The 23332-nt window shown below is 42.6% G+C and overlaps 1 protein-coding gene across 4 annotated transcripts in view; it reads left to right on the top strand.

Moving 5' to 3' along the window:
- The window catches only part of LOC124546908 (proton-coupled folate transporter-like), a 516873-nt gene extending 497083 nt beyond the window's left edge, over positions 1–19790 (top strand). For all 4 annotated transcript variants that reach the window (XM_047125073.1, XM_047125072.1, XM_047125071.1 and 1 more), the window contains 7 exons: positions 1044–1230; positions 9605–9752; positions 11199–11300; positions 12886–13023; positions 16935–17018; positions 17208–17364; positions 19414–19790. In XM_047125073.1, coding sequence (XP_046981029.1) covers positions 1044–1230; positions 9605–9752; positions 11199–11300; positions 12886–13023; positions 16935–17018; positions 17208–17364; positions 19414–19495 — 898 coding nt within the window. In that variant the 3' untranslated portion in view covers positions 19496–19790. The remainder of the gene's footprint in view (positions 1–1043; positions 1231–9604; positions 9753–11198; positions 11301–12885; positions 13024–16934; positions 17019–17207; positions 17365–19413) is intronic.
- Positions 19791–23332: the final 3542 nt, after the last annotated feature.

Below are 23332 nucleotides of genomic sequence, written 5' to 3'. Positions count from 1 at the left end.
ACACCATCAGATTATTTGACATGTCGCTCTAACGAAGTAGGTGAGTGTCAGCAATGTGTCTCGTGGTCTTATCGTGGCGTGTTTATCTTCTGCCATTCGGTCGGACGATAGAAATGCCACTTGCACGCTTAGACTAGCAGATTGATGGTGACCAACTTTAAACAGAACTTGATTAATTTTCACACACATTTATTAAAATAATAACCAGCATAAAAATTACTTAACTTGGTTCTGGATGTTATTTACAATTGACAATCTGAAGTTCCTTTTGTATTGGTATGTTAATTTTATTCTCATATATATCTCTGATACTTGACAAAAGTGTGTATACATTTATCTTCATGGCTATGTACATGAATATGATAATCTTATTAGGCGTAGACTGAAACTTGACTATAGACTGGTACAGACAAATGTAGAACTCGTACAGACTGGTACAGACTAATGCACACTGGTACAGACTGGTGCAGACAAATGCAGACTGGTACAGACTGGTGCAGACTGACTAATCGGAGGTCTGTACACTCATTATAATACCTCGTGCAATCACGTATCACTGTGCGAGTGTGGTCCGTGAGGAGAAAAGTTTCTATGTTAACAGCAATCTCATTGGCTGCCTTACATATTAATATGCAGAAGCAGAATTTGGTCCGTCTCTATGGCAGCGCCATCTTGTAGTGCGGAGATGGACAAGCACTGCACCTGTGCTGTTGTGCTTAGCGGGGAAAGTTGTGTACGTGCTGACTACACGGAACTATGTACACAACACTAGGTTCGGCATCTTCTATATAGATGAACTATTGCAATACACACAAATGTTTTGATTTGTTTGTCCTTTTTTATTTTCGTGTCCACTACAACGCGGTAAGCACGTCTTTTTATTACTTCAATAATACAAAGTATTAAATAACTACATTTCAGGAAACAAGTTTATTCGATGCACGTTCGCTGCTTTGTTAACATCAGATTGTGGTATAAACTTTATGTTAGCCCACTGTTGCTGGCATTTCGCGAATCATGCCTCAGACCTTTGGCTGCTGCAGGCTGGGCATCCTGGACGTGTCGCAGTACATGGGCACGATGCTGGGCTCGGGGCTGTCGGCGCCCATCACAGCCGCTCTGCAGTACTACGGTGTGTACACGATGGCCGCCTGCCTCATGCTGGCGTGTCTGCTCTACGCCGTCTTCCTGCTGCCGGAGACCGTGCCGCCGTACACCCCGCCCGAGGATGTAAGTCACTGCTGCCCTTTACACTATTTCTGCCGTCCTGCGAAGAAGACTGCAGTCCACAAGGCTTGTGAATTTTTTCGTATTGTCTTTCATGCTACAAAGAACGAGAACTTCATACAAACAGTCATTATAATCTCCAGAAGTATATGTGTCCTGACAGAAATGAATTATGTAGATAATATAATTAAAGCCGTTGGGACACTGTCAAACGGGAGACAGAACAACCAGTCAGTGTACAATATTCCACAACAATTAAACTAAATGACAATGTTGTCACTAATAACTCACAAGTTGCAAGTACTTCAGCAGCAAATATAGGTTTAAATGGTTCAGTAGAAGAAGCAAGAGAACGTATTAAAATGCCATTCCATAAAATTTTAAGCAGCTAGAAGAAGGGCCAACATTCTTCACTGAAATTAAACAATCATAAAAATTCTAAAACACAAAAGCTCTTGTGAGATTAACGGTATTTCAGACAGAGTTCTGAAACATAATTAGAACTTAATAAGGATGTCATTAGTGATATACGCAGTGCAGCACTGGCTCAAGGAATTTTTCCAGACACGTTAAAATATGCAAGTACATAAGAAATGTGACAAGACAGATTTAAACAGTTATCGTCCAGCTTTCTTACTGAGATATTTTCCGAAATACTCGAGAAAGTAATGCACTCCAAAGTAGTCACGCACTTAAGTTGAAACGATTTACTTAGCATATCACAGTTTGGATTCCAGAAAGGTTGCTTGACTGAGAACGCTATTTATACGTTCACTCATCAAATAGCAAAAGCTTTAAATAATAATATATCGCCTGTTGGTATTTTCTGTGATCTCTGCAATGCCTTCGAGTCTGTACATAATGATTCTCTATTAGAAAAATACAAGTTTTATAGAACCGATAGCTTTACATGCAGAGGGCTGTGCTGAATATTTCAGACAGTATTGGAAAGGTACAAAAAAAATAGTGTAATGATTGGAGTAAAATCACAAAAGGAGTTCCACAGGGTTCAATTTTGGGTCCACTACTATTCCTTATATAAGTGGATGACTTTCCACTTTCACTTAATATCACTTTCATTTAATATTCAACAAGCAAAACGGGTACTTCAGTGGATGATACTAGTGGTTTCATAAATTCTATTGGAGAGAAACCAACAGAAGAATTAGTACATGATATCTTCCAAAGAATTATTAATGGTTCTCCTAAAATGGGCTCTCTGTAAATTTTGGATAAACAGACTGCAGTCTTCACTATACAACAAACAGAGTCATATCAACAATAGATGAAGCACATGAGTAGACTCAGTAAGTTGGGTAGATTGCTCCTGATTTTAGGGTGCACATATTGACCATAACTTAAACTGAAAGAAGCTTGTTACTGAGCTTCACAAACAGTGAAGTTCAGCTAGTTTTGCTCTTCGTATAATGCTGATCTTGGAAACAAACATACTAACCTCCTGACATACTCTGCATGTTTCCAATCAACAATGTCGTATGGAATAATTTTTTGGTAAACAATTAGGTGTTGATTGCAAAAAAGCGAGCACTAAGAATTAATATGTCGTCTTCACTTCTGGACGTCATGTAGGTATCTCTTCAAGGAGCTAGGTATTGTATCTGCATCGCCACAATACATATTTTTCCTAAGGAAATTCGCTATAAATAATCAATCATAAATTGAGAAGAGCAGTGATGTGCATACCTACAACACGAGAGGAAAAAATAGCGTTTATTACCCTATGTTAAAGCTGCCAGTGGCTTAGAGAGGAGTTCAACCTGCAGCAGTAACAATTTTGACCATTCACTCTATAAAATTTGTTGATATACTCAGCCCGATATAGTTATTATCATTCTGCAGTCATACTGAAGATACACCTACATCTTCATAATCAGCAATGGACAGGTTTAAATTCGATAGAGATCCTGGTCAGGTCCTAGGTAAGTCACACTCGAGCAAGCTATCGAGTGTCTGGTTTACTGCTGGGGAAAAACAGTATGTAATTTTTGCATCTGCCTTGATCCAAACTAGTCTCAGCCATAATTTCGTCATCAGCAACAAGAACATACCTGCGTTATGAGCTGGAGAGTGGGAGGGAGAATCTCACATTACTTTCACTGTAAATGACGAAATAATTTTGAGACAAGCATACTGAGGCTCTGAGAGATGGCTAGTTTTTTTCCGGCTAGCTACATCTCATTAATGTACAGGGTTATTACAAATGATTGAAGCGATTTCACAGCTCTACAATAACTTTATTATTTGAGATATTTTCACAATGCTTTGTACACACATACAAAAACTCAAAAAGTTTTTTTAGGCATCCACAAATGTTCGATATGTGCCCCTTTAGTGATTCGGGAGACATCAAACCGATAATCAAGTTCCACCCACACTCGGCGCAGCATGTCCCAATCAATGAGTTCGAAAGCATCGTTGATGCGAGCTAGCAGTTCTGGCACGTTTCTTGGTAGAGGAGGTTTAAACACTGAATCTTTCACATAACCCCACAGAAAGAAATCGCATGGGGTTAAGTCGGGAGAGCGTGGAGGCCATGACATGAATTGCTGATCATGATCTCCACCACGACCGATCCATCGGTTTTCCAATCTCCTGTTTAAGAAATGCCGAACATCATGATGGAAGTGCGGTGGAGCACCATCCTGTTGAAAGATGAAGTCGGCGCTGTCGGTCTCCAGTTGTGGCATGAGCCAATTTTCCAGCATGTCCAGATACACGTGTCCTGTAACGTTTTTTTCGCACAAGAAAAAGGGGCCGTAAACTTTAAACCGTGAGATTGCACAAAACACGTTAACTTTTGGTGAACTGCGAATTTGCTGCACGAATGCGTGAGGATTCTCTACCGTCCAGATTCGCACATTGTGTCTGTTCACTTCACCATTAAGAAAAAATGTTGTTTCATCACTAAAAACAAGTTTCGCACTGAACGCATCCTCTTCCATGAGCTGTTGCAACCGCGCCGAAAATTCAAAGCGTTTGACTTTGTCATCGGGTGTCAGGGCTTGTAGCAATTGTAAACGGTGAGGTTTCTGCTTTAGCCATTTCCGTAAGATTTTCCAAACTGCCGGCTGTGGTACGTTTAGTTCCCTGCTTGCTTTATTCGTCGACTTCCGCGGGCTACGCGTGAACTTGCCCGCACGCGTTCAACCGTTTCTTCGCTCACTGCAGGCCGACCCGTTGATTTCCTCTTGCAGAGGCATCCAGAAGCTTTAAACTGCGCATACCATCGCCGAATGGAGTTAGCAGTTCGTGGATCTTTGTTGAACTTCGTCCTGAAGTGTCGTTGCACTGTTATGACTGACTGATGTGAGTGCATTTCAAGCACGACATACGCTTTCTCGGCTCCTGTCGCCATTTTGTCTCACTGCGCTCCCGAGCGCTCTGGTGGCAGAAACCTGAAGTGCGGCTTCAGCCGATCAAAACTTTATGAGTTTTTCTTCGTATCAGTAGTGTGTCGTGACCATATGTCAATGAATGGAGCAACAGTGAATTTATGAAATCGCTTCAATCATTTGTAATAGCCCTGTATAAGATGATTGAACGAATTAGTGTGTTAATGGCAGTTAGAACTCTTGGAATTTAAATCAAGTGTGACTCTCATGGCACTAATAACTCTCTGGGCTATTTAAATTCTGATTTCATTTCTTTCTTGTTGTAATAACTGTGTATTGAAATGGACAGGAGACCATTGAGGGTGAGTTCGTGCGTGAGGAAGAACGCAGACATCACTGCGGATTGACCCTGGGGATGAGGGAGGTGGCTTTCTTTCAGACCGGACGCGGCACTTGCTCCAAGGAAGGTGGCAGAACTATTGTGTGGCAGCAAGACTCCAGCAGACAGAATCTCTAGAGCCACGGGACCATATTCCGACAGACTCCGCTACCGACTTAAAACTAAGCTCCGTCTCTGCGCTGTTCCACGAATTTAGCTTTGTGGTCGCAGCACGCACCCACAGCATGACGTGAAACAACTTTTCCGGTTGGTTGAGAGGCTTCGTGAAAAGATTGTCAGAATCTCTGAGTACGAGAAAGGATATTCTCCAGCCGAAGATAATATCTTTAGAAAGCGTACACCAACACAACCTAGCTTGAATTATTATTGCGTGGCTGGTGGCTCTTCAGACTGACAATAAGGGAATCAAGATGATTTTCTCCTTATTGTTTTCCCACGGTGGCGACAACTCTCCAACGGCATAGGTACTAGCACTCACCAGAGGATGTCCTAAGACGTAGGTTCTGTATCCCCCTTTTAAATGGAGATGGGTGATAAGTCAGTTGATTGGAGGAATAGTTTTATGGAGTCTCTGGAGGGATGACTCAAGCCATTGCAAAATATACCACTGGCAAGTGTTGGTGGAAAATTTAGCGCTTGATCGAAAAACTTCAGACACACACAAGGCACAGCCGCCAGAACAAGGAGAGTTATGTTTTGGACACTTAGGCTGCATACGCCAGAGAAGGATGAACACTTAGGTTTGATATAATGGAGAGAGAGAAAGACTTGAGCTGCGCACTTTGTAAGCACTACTACACCAAGGATGCTGACTGAGGAGAGGCAGAAGGCACTTCCTGACTGTGGCAAGATCATGTCGCAGCAGCTGCATGGTTGGGCAGGGCAGATGCGTTAACTCGCTCACTTTCCCCTGGTATTATGCTTGACTTCACGATACCGATGATAGAAAAGCTGCTTGGTCAGTTTATTACTCTCATCCCGATCAGATCCTTGCCAACAACTAGGTATAGCAAACAATTTTGATCACCTATGCACTACTTGATTTCAGTGAACTGTTTGTAATGAATGCTAGACTAGTTCGAGGTTTTGCTATGCCATTTACAAAGTAAATCATGAATATATTGAGTTCCTTGATTTACGTTACATAGTTAATGAAGCAACCCCCATCCTCCGGAAGAATTAATAGCAAGTTAGACGGGACCCACAAAGGATATAGTGCTTAGGGCCCTCCCATAATGTACCACGCTCGTTGAATTCCGTTGTGCAATTTGCTTACACGGCATTCGCTCTTGAGGGGCGATCTGAAACTATAGCTGCAGAGGACACACCATTAACGAAAAACAAGCTTGTGGGTTCTCAGAACTCCACAGCTCACTGTCCTACAATGGAATGAGACATACCTGCCTGCAGAAAGGATGATCCACAACAACTGGCCAGCGTGATGATTTACAAGACGATTTGTAAGCAATTTTGCCTGAAATTATTTTAGAGAGATAACAGGAAAACGAAAGTGTTACTATACAATTATGAGAGTACACACACACTGTAACGTGGTAGGAGGTCACATTCTTGAATAAAAAAGTAGTCTACTTGCTGAATATTCCATAAAAATCTGCTTATTCGAGCATTATGGTAAATATGTGCAACTCTTCATTCCTGTTACATTGTAGAACTGAAGTTAATTTAATTCATAATGGAGGCTGTTGTACTTCGTTACTGTCCCTTTATATGGTGTAGAATAAGATGCAGTACCGGTCACAACTGAAGGTGCTTTATTTAGGGGACAACGAGTTTCGGGATTGCACACATCTTCAGGTGATTATACATTCATTTTCATGTTCCACATTCCATGAACTCGCCACATCCAAAGTTTGATGTGGACATGGCAGTTCAAATAATTACTACGGTGACAAATGTGAAGTTGAAGTGTGAAAATCGAAATGTTTTTTGTAAAAAATGAGACAACTGTGCAATTACAATTTGGATATTTCAGGTATATTAAACACCAACACTGAATGTATAGTCACCTCAAGATGGGTTCACAGCCGAAATCGGTCTTACGTTAATTAAATCCCCTTCAATTGCAACACATCTTATTCTACACCCTAGAAAGCTACAATATTGATGCCTAAGTATCCACAAGGATACCAAATCAGAATACCTGCATGTTTAATTTAATAACCATGTTATTATTATTATTATTATTAGAATTATTATAATTGGCACTACCTCGCTCAGTCAAAAACCAAGCTCAAAGAAGTTTTCAAACACACTCGTATCTGGGAACGAATTTCGGGCTGTATTGGAGATACAGCGTACTCTCAGAACTACTCTGAGAAGGCAAGTTTACTTTTGTATCTGTTATACACTTGGCTGTATGGAGTAAGTTCCTGAGGTCAAAAGATTAGTAACGAAAATGTTGTTGTTGCGGTCTTCAGTCCAGAGATTGGTTTGATGCAGCTTTCCATGCTACTTTATCCAGTGCAAGCTTCATCTCCAAGTAACTACTGCAACCTACATCCTTCCAAATCTGTTTAGTGAATTCATCTCTTGGTCTCCCTCTACGATTTTTACCTTCCACTCTGCCCTTCAATAACAAATTGGTCATCCCTTTATACCTCAGACTATGTCCTACCAACCGATCCCTTCTTCTAGCCAAGTTGTGCAACAAACTTCTCTTCTCCCCAATTCTATTCAATACCTCCGCATTACTTATGTGATCCACCCATCTAATCTTCAGCATTCTTCTGTAGCACCACATTTCGAAAGCTTCTATTCCCTTCTTGTTTAAACTATTTATCGACCACGTTTCACTTCCATACATGGCTACACTCCATACAAATACTTTCAGAAACGACTTCCTGACACTTAAATCTATACTCGACGTTAACAAATTTCTCTTCTTCAGAAACGATTTCCTTGCCATTGCCAGTCTACATTTTATATCCTCTCTACTTCGACCATCATCAGTTATTTTACTCCCTAAATAGCAAAACTCCTTTACTACTTTAAGTGTCTCATTTCCTAATGTAATTTCCTCCGCATCACCCGATTTAATTTGACTACATTCCATTATCCTCGTTTTGCTTTTGTTGATGTTCATTTTATATCCTCCTTTCAAGACACTGTCTATTCCGTTCAGCTACTCTTCCAGGTCCTTTGCTGTCTCTGACAGAATTACAATGTAATCGGCGAACCTCAAAATTTTTATTTCTTCTCCATGGATTTTAATTCCTACTCCGAACTTTTCTTTCGTTTCCTTTACTGCTTGCTCAATATACAGATTGAATAACATCGGGGATACGCTACAACCCTGTCTCACTTCCTTCCCAATCACTGCTTCCCTTTCATGCCCCTCGACTCTTGTAACTGCCATCTGGTTTCTGTACAAATTGCAAATAGCCTTTCGCTCCCTGTATTTTACCCCCTGCCACCTTCAGAATTTGAAAGAGAGTATTCCAGTCAACGTTGTCAAAAACTTTCTGTAAGTCTACAAATGCTAGAAACGTAGGTTTGCCTTTCCTTAATCTTTCTTCTAAGATAAGTCGTGTGTCAGTATGGCCTCAAGTGTTCCAACATTTCTACGGAACCCAAACTGATCTTCCCCGAGGTCGGCTTCTACCAGTTTTTCCATTCGTCTGTAAAAAGAATTCGTGTTAGTATTTTGTAGCCGTGGCTTAAACTGATATTTCGGTAATTTTCACACTTGTCAACACTTCCTCTCTTTGGGTTTGGAATTATTATATTCTTCTTGAAGTCTGAGGCTATTCCGCCTGTCTCATACATCTTGCTCACCATATGGTAGAGTTTTGTCAGGGCTGTCTCTCCCAAGGCTATCAGTAGTTCTAATGGAATGTTGTCTACTCCCGGGGCCTTGTTTCTACTTAGGTCTTTCGGTGCTCTGTCAAACTCTTCACGCAATATCATATCTCCCATTTCATCTTCTTCATCTACATCCTCTTCCATTTCCATACTATTGTCCTCAAGAACATCGACCTTGTATAACCCTCTATATACTCCTTCCACCTTTCTGCCTTATAGTATTAGAAAAGAATTTCGCCCGTTGTGAGACTGATACAAAATCTTTTTTCACAGTTTACACTGAGGTGATGAAAGGTACTGGGGACTTCCTTACATCGTATCAGACTCCTTTTGCCTGTCGTAGTGCAGCAACTCGGTATGTCATGGACTCAATAGTTCTGTAGAAAAATTGAGCCATGCTGTCTCCATAGCGGTCCGTAATTGCAAGAAAGGGTTGCTGGGCAGGATTTTTTTCACGAACTGACCTCCTGATTACGTCCCATAAATGTTCGATGGGACTCACGTCGAGTAATCTGGGTGGCCAAATCATTCACTCGATTTGTCCAGAATCTTCTTCAAACAAATTGCGATCGTCGAAAACCTTTTCAAGTGGATCACGTGACTACAAATGACAGCCCCGACATTGCACTGCTCTTTTATGCAATGTGATCGCGATACTACCACCATCTGTATATGTGTACATCTCTATCCCATGACATTTGTCACCTCAGTGTGGATCATTCGCTCGATTGAGGTGTGGCTGTTGAAGGGCGTGTCAGGACGAATACTTCTAAAGAAACGTTCGTATGTCTGCTGCCCTCAGGAGAGCTGTGGCTGCTGCAAGGGGATCTTCCGGCCGCAGCTGGTGCGCGACGCGCTCAGGACGTGCCTCAAGAAGCGGCCACATAACGGCCGGGCCACCATCTTCATCGTCATCTTTGTCGTCATCAGCGGCATGCTCTCCTTAATGGGTAAGCACTTAACCTATTCACAGATGTGTTAAACGCTCGCTCGGTATCCCTGTAATACAGCCATTAACTAAATGTTGCTCAAAGAAATGATCTTAGCGTTCCCTGCTAACCTTCAAAATTGCAACACCACAAAAGATGATAAATAACGAAATTTTACTTATTGTGCTTATACCGAACAGAAGAGGAAAAAATATTACATTTCTAGGTGATTTGGGGTACAGAGGGTGCAGAGCTGACAGCAAAAACAGCAGTCGTCCGACTGGGTATCGAGTCAAACAGAGCTTGGATCACAGACCCGGGTATTTGCTTTATGTTATTGAAGGATGGCGTCACACAGGTCTCGAAGTCAGCTCACAGATACTGGCCTTAAAACGTAAGAAACAGCGCATCTGCTGTGTTCATTAAATACTATGCGAACGAGTGATGATCGTGTGGTGTACTTATTGGCTCGACATTCCGTCACGCCCTTTGCTGAAACATTACGATGACGACTAATGTAGTGTGGTGACATCGGTTTTCATCAGAGCCTCGACACACTGATACGTCCATTGTGTTGCTGTACGCAGAACTGGTAGGCTTCCGAAAAGATGATGTTGTGGGCCTCCTGAGTCCACTGCTGTCTTTGGGCGCGACTCTGTCTGCTGCTGCGCCATTGGAAGCTGCAACAGCTGTCTCAGTGATGGCAGTCCTCGCCGGTAGCTCCGGACTTCTGGAGACTGCTGTCGCTGCAAACGAGCCCATTTCCTGCCTGACTCAGGGTACTCGACCGACTGTATGGTCGCGCATGGCCGAGAGAACAATGCCTGTCCTTTCGGGCGCTAGTCGTGTAGGACCCTTAGGCCATGGATGGAGCTGAGTGTAGCTCTACTGCAACCGTCGATTCAGTATTAGCACAACAGTCATAGAGTCACGACCAATGCTAGCAACCGTATTGTGGGAAGGTAGCTTGCAGTCTCGATACACCCGATTCTCCACCTTTCACAAAAGACAACACGGTCTTCCCACAAACAATATTTATATGTGATATCTGAATTACATATCTATTGCATAATCTTTCCTCGTACAGAAAACTGGGTGCCGTTATTCCTACCTACTTTCTGCGATCCAGCCGAAATGTTAATCATTTGCATTATGTCCTCGCCGTATACCAGTTTTAATGGCCAGCACTGGATATATGCTCAGTTTATAGCTTTTTTTGTTGGGCAGAGCAAGTCCTATACGACAGTAACACTCTAGCCTGTAGTGCGACGGTTGCGACTGAATTAGCTGCTTTCACGTTGGCGGGCATCTGCGCTGGCCACGGAACAAAGAGCCCGCTCACTGTTGTCTTCCTCCTCGACAGTGGTAGAGTTGTCCTGTTCACGGCAGGAGTGTGACGCATTTTGTAGTCTAACTGTTCACGAAATCTCTCCTGCCTCTAATCCCTACTTGCTGTTTGTTTTGCAGGTGAATCAGTTCCCTCTTACAATCTCTATAACGACATATTGAAGTGGGGACCAGCAGACACGCAGCTGTACGGTTTTTACAATAACGGAACCACTGCCCTAGGTAAGTCGTTTCATGATAACTATTCATCTCCATTTAAAACCTTTAACATTTTATTTGGTTTACACGTTTCTATTTGCACTGTACCTTAAGTAGTTTTACTATGATTCGCTTTGCTGTAGACTGTAAGCCTATAGGATCTAAGACGGGAGCAAAAACTTGGGACATTGCAGCCAACGACAGTATGTCGAACCCTTGTGGTTAAGTAAATTACTAAAAACTAATTGACATTTCGTGTCTTTACTGAACTTCAGCAGTATCTTATTATTTGGATATTACTGTCTTTCTAGCACAGTTTATGAAAATAGCATATCGAACATGAGTTGTAGCTTCAGTAGTGACAAGGTTACTTGTGAAACATCCTAGCAGATTAAAACTGTGTGGCGGACCGAGTCTCGAGTTCGGGACCTTTGGTGTTAGCTGTCAAGCGGTTTACCGACTGAGTGTTCAAACACGACTCATGACCCGTTCTTACATCTTTACTTCCGCCAGTACCGCATCTGAAAAGTTCACACAATATCTCCTGCGATACTTGCAAGACTAGCACTCATGGAAGAAAGGACATTGAGGGGACATGGCTCGCCCACAGCCTGGGGGATGTTTCCAGAATGAAATTTTCACTATGCAGTGGAGTGTACGCTGAAACTAAAATTCCTGGCAGATTAAAACTGTCACAGCGTCATTCTTTTTTCCAGGAGTACTAGTCTTGCAAGTTTCGCTGCAGTTTAAGGATGAGAGATGAGATACTATCAGAAGTAAAACAGTGTGGTGTGCTTCGGTAGCGCAGTCGAGAGCGCGTGCACGCTAAAGGTAAAGCTCCCGAGGCCCAGTTCGGTCCTGTACACAGTTTTAATCTATCCACAAATTTTCATATCTGCGCACGTTGCGCAGTACAGTGAAAATTTCATTCTGGAAACATCCACTAGGCTATGGCCAAGCCCTGACTCGCAATATCCTTTTTTGCGTCATTTGAACCTTCCTGACATATCCCTGAATACTGACCATTCTTCCCGAGACACTCCGTGTAATGGGATTAACATAATGCACTATAAAACATGACACGATGAGAAGGGGGGAAGACCGTACTCCAGTTTTCGAAAATTCCAGTTCGCTTTTACTCTTCTCATCTTCTTCAAAATCTGGACACCTGTGTAGGTAACAGTACACATGAGCCCGATATATGACACTTGTCAATGCAATCTCAGTATTACACTTTTTCGTTATGAAATATTTAGAATCGATTCGCAGAACAGAATACGGCGACGGTTAATATTCAAATCTAAATGTCAAGGGAAATAGCAGCATTTTCACGCATTTTTGCTATTGCAGTACGTACAAGCAATAATTGTGATTGATTTGGAACGGAAAAGATTTTATCATACACTCTCCCATATGAAGGGAAGACAAAAATCGTAAACGTTGATTAGTGTCTGTAATTTTGTTCTTAATCACATGACTCAGAACTGGCTTGCAACAGAATACGGGTGGGGAGTCGATTCGGCGACATTAGATACCAGGAGAGACCCCAGATTAGATGCTTAGTGACAGTGAGAGAGAAGACAATGACCTGAGGAGACGTGCTTTGCAGGCACCCTGATTGGCGTCCTGGTGTTCGTGCGCTGGCTGCGACTGCAGGACGCGTGGATAGCTGTCATTACTTTCGGCTGCAAGATCGTCGGCACCATCCTGTACGCCATAGCTCCAGACTGGAGGTTTATGTATATAGGTGAGTAAACGGATGACAGCTTGCTCCTATCGTAAGGGTACTGGCCTCTAGTTCTCTCCTTTAATGCACCGTTAATATCCGATAACTCTTAACACATTATAACGAGGATTTTCTGGGATCTAATGACATATAACTGCCATGTGTGATGTCACCTATGTTTAACGACTGTTGTTTCAAAGGTGAAATACCTTTCAGTTTCCTGCGTCGTTTTTCTTCGTATAGGCAGCATTACCAAAAACGTAGAGTATAAGTCTAAATACAGAAGGCCTAGAGGAGACACCTCTGTGTGAAGTCAGGATATCTGTTTGGAACCTGTGAAGCGCCAACGACGCTACTAACAAGGGAACCTCCCTATCGCACCCCCCTCAGATTTAGTTATAAGTTGACACAGTGGATAGGCCTTGAAAAACTGAACACAGATCAATGGAGAAAACAGGAAGAAGTTGTGTGGAACTATGAAAAAAATAAGCAAAATATTCAAACTGAGTAGTCCATGCGGAAGATAAGCAACATCAATGAGCGTCTGGGCTCATGAGCGCCGTGGTCCCGTGGTTAGCGTGAACAGCGGCGGAATGAGACGTTCGTGGTTCAAGTCTTACCTCGGGTGAAAAATTTACTTTCTTTATTTTCGCAAAGTTATGATCTGTCTGTTCGTTCATTGACGTCTCTGTTCACTGTTATAGGTTTAGTGTCTGTGTTTTGCGACCGCAGCGCAAAACCGTACGATTAGTAGACGAAAGGACGTGCCTCTCCAATGGGAACCGAAAACATTTGATCGCAAGGTCATGGGTCAACCGATTCCTTCACCACAGGAAAACACGTCTGATATATTCTATACGACACTGGTGACGGCATGTGCGTCACATGACAGGAATATGTTGTCGACCCACCTAACTTGTACACTTGGCGAATGGGTAAAAAGATTCTTCTACCTTGCCCGATTTAGGTTTTCTAGTGGATGTGATAATCACTCCCAAAAAAGTGACGAAAAGATAAGAGTTTGTCACATAAACTGCAACAAACAAATGCAACAGTTTCACAGTCGCATCGGACGGACTGACGGACAGATAATAATTGTCTGAAACCAAAAAATTAAACTTTTCACTCGAGGGAAGACTTGAACCAAGGACCTCTCGCTCCACAGCCGCTTACGCTAACAACGGGACCACAGCGCTCCTGAGCTTATACTGTCCTTGTGTTGCCTATCTTGCGCATGAACTACTCACTTTGTATATTTTGTTTATTTTTTTTTTTTTTTCATAGTTCCACGGAACTTCTTCCTGTTTTCTCGATTGATCTGTGTTCAGTTTTTCAAGGCCTATTCACTATGCCAACTTATAACTAAATCTGAGGGGGGTGCGATGGGGAGGTTCCCTTGTAAGAAGTTATTACAGTAAAATCAAAGGAAGACGAAAATAATGAAAACTAATAGAGGAGGACAGCGAGAAACGTAACACCAGATTTGGGAATCACGAAGTAGACGAAGTTAAGAAATTGTAGTACCCAGGCAGCAAGATAATCCGTGAGGATCGAGCAAGGAGGACAAAGAAAGCAGGATAGCACTGTCGAAAAGGGGACTACTATCCTAGAGAAGCCAGTAGTCTTAAGCTGAGTAAGAAATTTCTACGAATGTTTATTTGGAGCACAGAATTGTAGGTTGTGAAACATAGACTGTGCGAAAATTTGAATAGAGTAGCATCGAAGCCTTTGAATGATGGTGCTACAGAAGAATGTTAAAAATCAGGTGGATTCATAAGGTACGGAATGATGACGTTCTCCACAGAATCGGCGAGGAAAGAAACATATAGAAAACACGGACAAGAAGAACGGACGGAGCCTGTTGAGCCATCAGGAGATAACTTCCTTGGTACTAGAGAGAGCTGTAGAAGGTACATACTGTTGAGAAGACAGAGATAAGAATTAATTTAGCAAATAACTGAGGATGTAGGTTACAACTGCTTCTCTGAGATGAAAAGGTTAGCGCAGGAGATGAATTCGTGGCGGGTCACATCAAACCAGTCACAAGACTGATGACTCAAAAAGAAAACAATCATTTATTCTCGTTGTTTACAAGTCATCGCCCTTCCGCACCAGCCTCGGCTGTTGCTCATCAGCTACGTGTTGTATTGTAGCTGACGTCTGTCCATTCAACTCCGCTGTTGCACGGCCAGGTGAAGTTGCGTGAGTCCAGGGCCGTGGTGAGCTGCCGCGAGCAGGCGCGACCATTGCCCAGCGCAAAGTGGTCTGCTGGAGTGCCATTGGCCCCTCTCCAAATTCTACGATGACCGTTGATGACCCATTCGCGTTGGACATTGTATCGTAGTTCTGTGGTCAATTGATCTCCTTCCTACTCCTGCTAGGTTTCAGCACCCAGAGAACATGAATGTTGAACGGGAATGTCGACCCCGAGAGGCCCTGTTGCTTGTTTCCGCATTGAAGTTCAGTGCTGGCAGCCCCCTGTGATGTATTCTTGTCGAAAGACAGTCACTTTCTCCAACCGTAGATGGTAGGTGGCGAGCAGCATGAAGTTCAACACGTGAAGGCCATCGAGCACAACTTCGACTAGTTGATGGAGTGTGCTGGAGTACCTAGGACGTAAATTCACTGTTGTATTGTAGTCATGGAATCGAGTGCTATTACTCGGAATGTAATCGGTCCCAATGGTCAACTCATCACATGAGCTGGATAGCTGGCATGAGAGTATGACGTGAGGCTAATTTCGTAATGACCGAATGTAACCTACTTATTCTGCTATATTCACTTAACAGGCTGTCAACTGATGCGTCAATTCTTCTCTATGCGCTCCTGTGAAAGAGAGAGAGATTCTTGTAACATGTCTTACAAGCTAACGGAAATGCTTGTTTCGCTTCCTTTGGTCTTCTGTCGCAATCTCCTTTCTGCTGAATGCGTATCCTCACTTGACAGACGTGAACTGACCCACTTGCAACATAATGAAGGTAAAATGGGTGGCTCATTAAGTAAAACTACTAGAGCTTCTAAACTGAATTGATGGAAAAGAAATTTGTGGTGCAACTTGACTAAAAGAAGGGATCAGATGATGGAAAAAATACTGAGGAATCAAGGGATCGTCAAATTGCTGATGATAGTGTGTGGGTCGTGGGGGTGGGTGGGGGTGGGGGGTGGGGGGGTGGGGGTAAGTAGTAGAGCGAGCCCAAGGCTTGGCTACAGATAGCATGTTCAAATGTATGTAGGATACAGAAGTTATGTAGAGACGGAGGGGTTCGTACATGATAGACCAGCGTGAGAGTTGCATCAAACCATGTGTGCCAATACTTGTTAGTGTACGTATTATTCAAAAACATTGTCAATAACCTTACATATATTTTAACTTGTAATTAATGTATCATCCCAATTTCATATCACGACTTTATCATAACAACTAATTAAAAACCTTTTCATTTACTTATCCCTATTCCCAATACCAATGTTGCTCTAACTAATCATGATTTGGATGTGAACTGCCTTGTTCTTCAGTGAGAAGCACGTCAAGTCTGTATGTTTTCTGGGAGTTGACTCACGGTGTGTCTCATTTCACAGACAAATGAGATAACATGACGCTGCTGATGGTAAAGCACGGTCCTCTCTCTGGTCAGTCACCACAGCGGAAGAGCGGAAGAACCGCAACCCAGAGATAGCAATTCACTTTTCAGTGCGAGGCACTGTGGAGACGAGGTCATAGCCCACATGCATAACATTGAACTTTCTGGAACATGTGATATTAGAATGATTCTTACAATGGAAAACCCAGCCGATGGGACAAATGTCAGTGAAGAAAATAGCCGAGGCTCGATTGGTTGCTTTATGTTGCTCTCCCGTACTTCCATCCAAAGTAGCACCGTCACTATGAATAACAAATCTGAGTGAAGAAACAAAATGTTGTATATTTGCAGGTGGTGCTGTCAGCTGTTTTGGTGGAATGGTGTGGGTCCTGGCCAGAACTATGTTGGTGAGGCTGGTGACGATGGACGAGATAGGTAAGCCTGTTTCTGGTTTTTGTTATGTATTTTATTATTTCAATTTCTCGTAAAATATTTTTTCAACTTTTTATAAGAGTTAGGACAAATAAATACATGTTATGTGCCCAAGAGCAAACTGACTGCCATTTCATGTGAGTATCTGGCTGCTTAGTTCTCAATAACGAGGTGTTCGTCTATCGTGCGCAGGTCAGGTGTTCGCATTGGTGATGACTCTGGAAGCGATAGCGCCGCTGCTGGGATCCCTGATTTATGGACAAGTCTACCAGGCCACCGTCTCCACACTCCCTGGTGCTTTCTACTTCATCTCCGTCGGAATCTTCGTGGTCGATCTCATCCTGCTGCTGTGAGTACTGCTGTACTAATAATTTCCTTCAACAGGCAGCATCTGCAACTGTCAGTAATAATTTTTACTGAAGCACAAAGCTTTCTTTTAGCTACTAAACCAGCGTATTCATCTGTCACGTATATTTCACGTAGACAAGTGTCTGATGGATTTTTTTTTTTTTTTTTTTTTTACACCGTGGGAGTTAAATGCGTCTGAGGTATTGTACCGTGTGGCACGATCTTCGACCTGACAAATTTATTGGCTTCCTACACTGCTCATTCTTGCGACCTGGTTGATGCACTGAACAAAACTTGTAAGAGACAAATCGCGTTCCGTAGTTTTAGGCATTCCAAGTCAACTAAGAACAGCAATTAACTATTTTTATATGTCAGTCCATCTCATCCCAACCCTTATCCCTAGAGGTATAGTGGTATGTTATTCCCATAGTATTTTTATACATATACTGAATCATTTATATACTAAATTTGGCAGAAACTGCTCCATGCGCTCGCGAGTTTAGCTTTTGTGTCAGCCATTTTACTCCCACTCGTACCCATAGGGGTGTCAGTAAATTTTCTTTCCTGTGCAAGTGATACATGTACCAAATTTTGTATAGGTGTTACAGAGATATGCTAACATGTCACTGACTTTGTTCCCACCACACCCCGTCGCACCCCCTCTCACCCATGAGGTGAAACATCAAGATGTCACTAATAAGTCAAGTGACTCCGAAAATTATCGATTCGATACTAAAATGCGCTGTTATGGAATAATATTTACATATTTTTATATTTTGTCACTACATTTGGTCCCCAGATTTGTGGATGGTAGGGATATATTACACTCACAGTGTTTCTATAAAAATAATTTACAGGTCGTATAGATACAAAATTTGGTTGTCATGGGTTCACACTTCCTTAGTTATCTTTCTATAGCACCCTCCGTCCTTTTCATCTGACCCTACCACTATGGGAGGCAGGTGGTTCTTACCTCAGCTGCGCTTTTTTGCAGACATTAAGATTGGCCGAAACCGATCCAGTGGTTTAGGAGGAGGTGCGAACCGTAGATACATCCTTTTTTATAAGGTACTAGCTTTTCGCACGCTGTCTCGCTCACGTACGTGCTTCTCACTTATATTACACTCATCTAAATCCTCTCTCTGTCCATCTCCCTATCCTAACTTTTCCTGTCCACCTTCTTCTCTTCTCCCTCCCCCCCCCCCCCCCCCCCCTCTTGTTGCAGTCCGTCTTCTTGTCCTTCCTCTTTCTGTCCATGTCCAAAGTCATCACAACCCCAATGGGAGCTAGGTGGTTCTTACCTAACTAACTCCGTCTGAACGGTACCGACCGGCCGCCGTGTCATCCTCAGCCCAAAGGCGTCACTGGATGCGGATATGAATGGGCATGTGGTCCGCATACTGCTCTCCCAGCCGTATGTAAGTTTACGAGACCGGAGCCGCTACTTCTCAGTCAAGTAGTTCCTCAGTTTGCCTCACAAGGGCCGAGTGCACCCCGCTTCCCAACAGCGCCGGCAGACCGGATGGCCACCCATCCAAGTGCTAACCCAGTCCGACAGCGCTTAACTTCGGTGATCTGACGGGAAAAGGTGTTACCACTGCGGCAAGTCCGTTGGCACACGGTTCTTACCACACAGTAATTATTTACAGGCAATAAGTGTTGTGTTTACGAATTTGCTTGGAATCCATCCACTGGTTTAGGAGGACGTGGGGAACATGAACACTCGCTTAGATATATGCATATATACATTTATATATACATCTATATATATCTAAATAATATGGCAAATACATAGTCGGGTAGTAAGCTATTATTGGAGAAGTCAGCTTCGGCGTTATTCGTGACAGTTTATTTTATAACATATTTAATCCTACTTTGTTATTCATTGCCTTCACATTTAACCTACTGATACCTAGGCACATGAACTATCACGAGCAGCAGGAAAAGTGATTTCCCTTGACGACAAATTTAGTTTAGTGCCTGAAGACACATGTAGAATGTCGGGAAAACAGTAGTAACATATAAGAATCACTGTGACTGCTTGTTACAGGGTTGCGTCTTACCTCACTCGAGGGGCCGTAAGAGAAGAGAATGAGCAACGGAGACAGAGGGCTTTACCACCGTCGGCCTAAGACGCCGCAGGCTGCACCGTCATCACTTGTCTTGTCATCATCTCATCGAATCTCAACTGCTGCACGGCTCGTTAGCCCTGAAGGCATAGCAGGAAAGTCGCAGGCGGATCGCGCAGCGACGAAATTACCGCCTTTCTAATCCGAGTTGTGGGTTCACTACAATGCTGCACAGAAGAACGGATGACCGCATCGTGCAAGAGCTGGAGACAATCAACTGCGTGTCTTCATTACTTGCAGAATTTATTCTGATGTAACAATAAAACATTGTAATTCCTTACTTTCTGTATAAGTGAAATATTATTTTTTTTATAATTTCCGAAATAAACATTTGTACAGAAAGCAACTAACTTAATCGCCGGCCGGTGTGGCCGAGCGGTTCTAGGCGCTTCAGTCTGGAAGCGCGCAACCGCTCCAGTCGCAGGTTCGAATCCTGCCTCGGGCATGGATGTGTGTGCTGTCCCTAGGTTAGTTAGGTTTAAGTAGTTCTAAGTTCTAGGGGACTGATGACCTCAGATATTAAGTCCCATGGTGCTCAGAGCCATTTCAACCATTTTTAACTTAATCAACAATTAGAGGAAGTTACGATCCTATATTCTCGGAACGATATCTCTGACGGTGGGTATGAAAATTTTAGAAGATACCGTACCACCTGGATATGTAAAATATGATAACGCTAAATTCACTCAAATCTTCATCATTTTCCAGTACTAAAGTCCAACCAAATATAAATCACTCGATAAACGGAAAAAGGCAACACGACTCAAGAGAAAAATAAAATACGTATTCACTCTCCAACTTGCACTTCATCTACATCTACATACATACTCCGCAACCCACCATACGGCTCGTGGCGGAGGGTACTTCGTACCACAACTAGCATCTTTTCTCCCTGTTCCACTCCCAAACAAAACGAGGGAAAAACGACCGCCTATATGCCTCTGTACCAGCTCTAAGCTCTCTTATCTTATCTTGGTGGTCTTTCCGCGAAATGTAAGTTGGTGGCAGTAAAATTGTACTGCAGTCAGCCTCAAATGCTGGTTCTCTAAATTTCCTCAGTAGCGATTCACGAAAAGAACGCCTCCTTTCCTCTAGAGACTCCCACCCGAGGTCCTGAAGCATTTCCGTAAAACTCGCGTGATGATCAAACCTACCAATAACAAATCTAGCAGTCCGCCTCTGAATTGCTTCTATGTCCTCCCTCAATCCGACCTGATGGGGATCCCAAACGTTCGAGCAGTACTCAAGAATAGGTCGTATTAGTGTTTTATAAGCGGTCTCCCTTACAGATGAACCACATCTTTCCAAAATTCTACCAATGAACTGAAGGTTACCATCCTCCTTCCCCACAACTGCCATTACATGCTTGTTCCACTTCATATCGCTTTGCAGTGTTACGCCCAAATATTTGATCGACGTGACTGTGTCAAGCGCTACACTACTAATGGAGTATTCAAACATTACGGGATTCTTTGTCCTATTCATCTGCATTAATTTACATTTATCTATATTTAGAGTAAGCTGCCATTCTTTACACCAATCACAAATCCTGTCCAAGTGATCTTGTATCCTCCTACAGTCACTCAACGACGACACCTTTCCGTACCCCACAGCATCATCAGCAAACAGCCGCACATTGCTATCCACCCTATCCACAAGATCATTTATGTAGATAGAAAACAACAGCGGACCTACGACACTTCCCTGGGGCGCTCCAGATGATACCCTCGCCTCCGATGAACACTCACCATCGAGGACAACGTACTGGGTTCTATTACTTAAGAAGTCTTCGAGCCACTCACATACTTGGGAACCAATCCCATATGCTCGTACCTTAGTTAGGAGTCTGCAGTGGGGCACCGAGTCAAACGCTTTCCGGAAGTCAAGGAATATGACATCCGTCTGATACCCTTCATCCATGGCTCGCAAGATATCATATGAAAAAAGGGCGAGTTGCGTTTCGCAGGAGCGATACTTTCTAATGCCGTGCTGATGCATGGACAGCAACTTCCCTGTCTCAAGGAAATTCATTATATTCGAACTGAGAATATGTTCGAGAATCCTGCAACAAACCGATGTTAAGGATATTGGTCTGTAATTTTGAGGATCCGTCCTTCTACCCTTCTTATATACGGGCGTCACCTGCGCTTTTTTCTAGTCGCTCGAGACTTTACGTTGGGCAAGAGATTCGCGATAAATGCAAGCTAAGTATCCATAAAATGCAGAATTGAATCATCGTGGGTCCGAGCATAAATTAAACTGAGCTTTAATATACACTGCAATGATTCACCCTTTTTTTGAATACCACTATCTATTTATTTCCAAACAAAATAGACAAGTAGCCCACCAAGCGATTGTTCCCAGCATTTTTGTAGGTAATGGTGGAGTAGAGACGGTGATGCCTTAAGATACCGTAATACACGTTATAAGCGAACAACAGCACTAAAAGCAACGTTCAGTAACAAACATGTACAAAAGAAGTAATAATATAAATAAGCACAAAAAAATGTGAGAGGTGAACGAAACTGAATTCCTGGTGTCACATTATACCATTGACGTATGCATGCCACGTATATCTCAATCACTTTCACTGTCATCTGTGCTGTCATTGGAACTGCTGGCAGAATTTACTGATATGATCGTTGTACATTTTCCTCTACACATTCATTCTCCGATGCTTTCATTATTACTTACTTCGCGTATCTTACAATATTATGCCAGTATGATGACGAACTTCGGTTTATAACCCTTTGTCAGTCATTCTGCTTCTGCTAATTTGCGTGATTTTCACATTAGAAGCCCAGGTGCACAGTGAAGCGACCCCAGAAAGCTACCTACATCCTAAAGAATTGTAAATCATCTATTTATGAGACTTACAAAACTCTTGTTGTGATGGTACTCCACATTAATACAACTGTCAGTCTGGATCCGTTACAGGCAGCATTAATAGAGAACATGGAGAAGAAGAGCCATATGTTTCGTCACGGATTCCTTTGGTAAGCCTGGGGACATTAAGGTGATGTTCAATACAACTGTAGGGGCAGAGGCGACAAGAGATGTGTATGCAACACAGAAATGTTCATTAGTAAAATACCGAGGGGAGGACGTCGCATGACTTCAGCACATAAATCTCCCTCATATTTAGGAGCAATAGTAAACTTTTAGGATGTGGAAGTATAGAATAATTCGAACACAACATACCACATAACATACGTCCAATTTTTATTGGAAATAGAGTTCAGCTATTAGAAAATAACCCAAACAAGGTAGTGAGCGAAGACTAATGAATAAACTCAAAATTGAATTCAACCTCCAGTTTCAATGCAGTTTCGAATTCTCTTCAGAACGATCAGTTAGTCTCTTGTATATTCCTTCGGTAACGATGAACGTCACCATTTCTGTACTACATCTTCCAGATGATGTTAGATTTGGGTGAAGTGTTGTGGGGCGGCGGTTGGAATTTATTCTGTTGTTTAAACGTAGAATGTTATGTAGAAAAGAAAAGATGCTTTTCCCTGCCGTTTAACCATATGTGGGGAGGCAGGTGGAATTAATTGTTATATAAATGTTCCTATTATTTATGCTGTCTTTTGCAGTTCTCAACACTGGCTCTCTAACTACAATATTGGCAACCAGAAAGTGATTAGCAAAACGTGAAGCCTGTAATTAGAATTCCTAGTGCCCACTTCATCTGAGAAATACACTTATAGCTACAGCTTATAGGTCTGAGGAATTAGGAGATTGTCTGGGATTCATAATCAAAAACGATCGTGAAAAAACGTTCGATATATTCTGAAAGTCACAGATGAAAAAAAAAAAAAAAGAATGCACACAATCCAA

This window comes from Schistocerca americana, chromosome 1, assembly GCF_021461395.2.
Source record: "Schistocerca americana isolate TAMUIC-IGC-003095 chromosome 1, iqSchAmer2.1, whole genome shotgun sequence".
Taxonomy (NCBI): Eukaryota; Metazoa; Arthropoda; class Insecta; order Orthoptera; family Acrididae; genus Schistocerca; species Schistocerca americana.
Note: the sequence above shows the minus strand (reverse complement) of the source record. Positions and strands in the feature narration are given on the sequence as shown.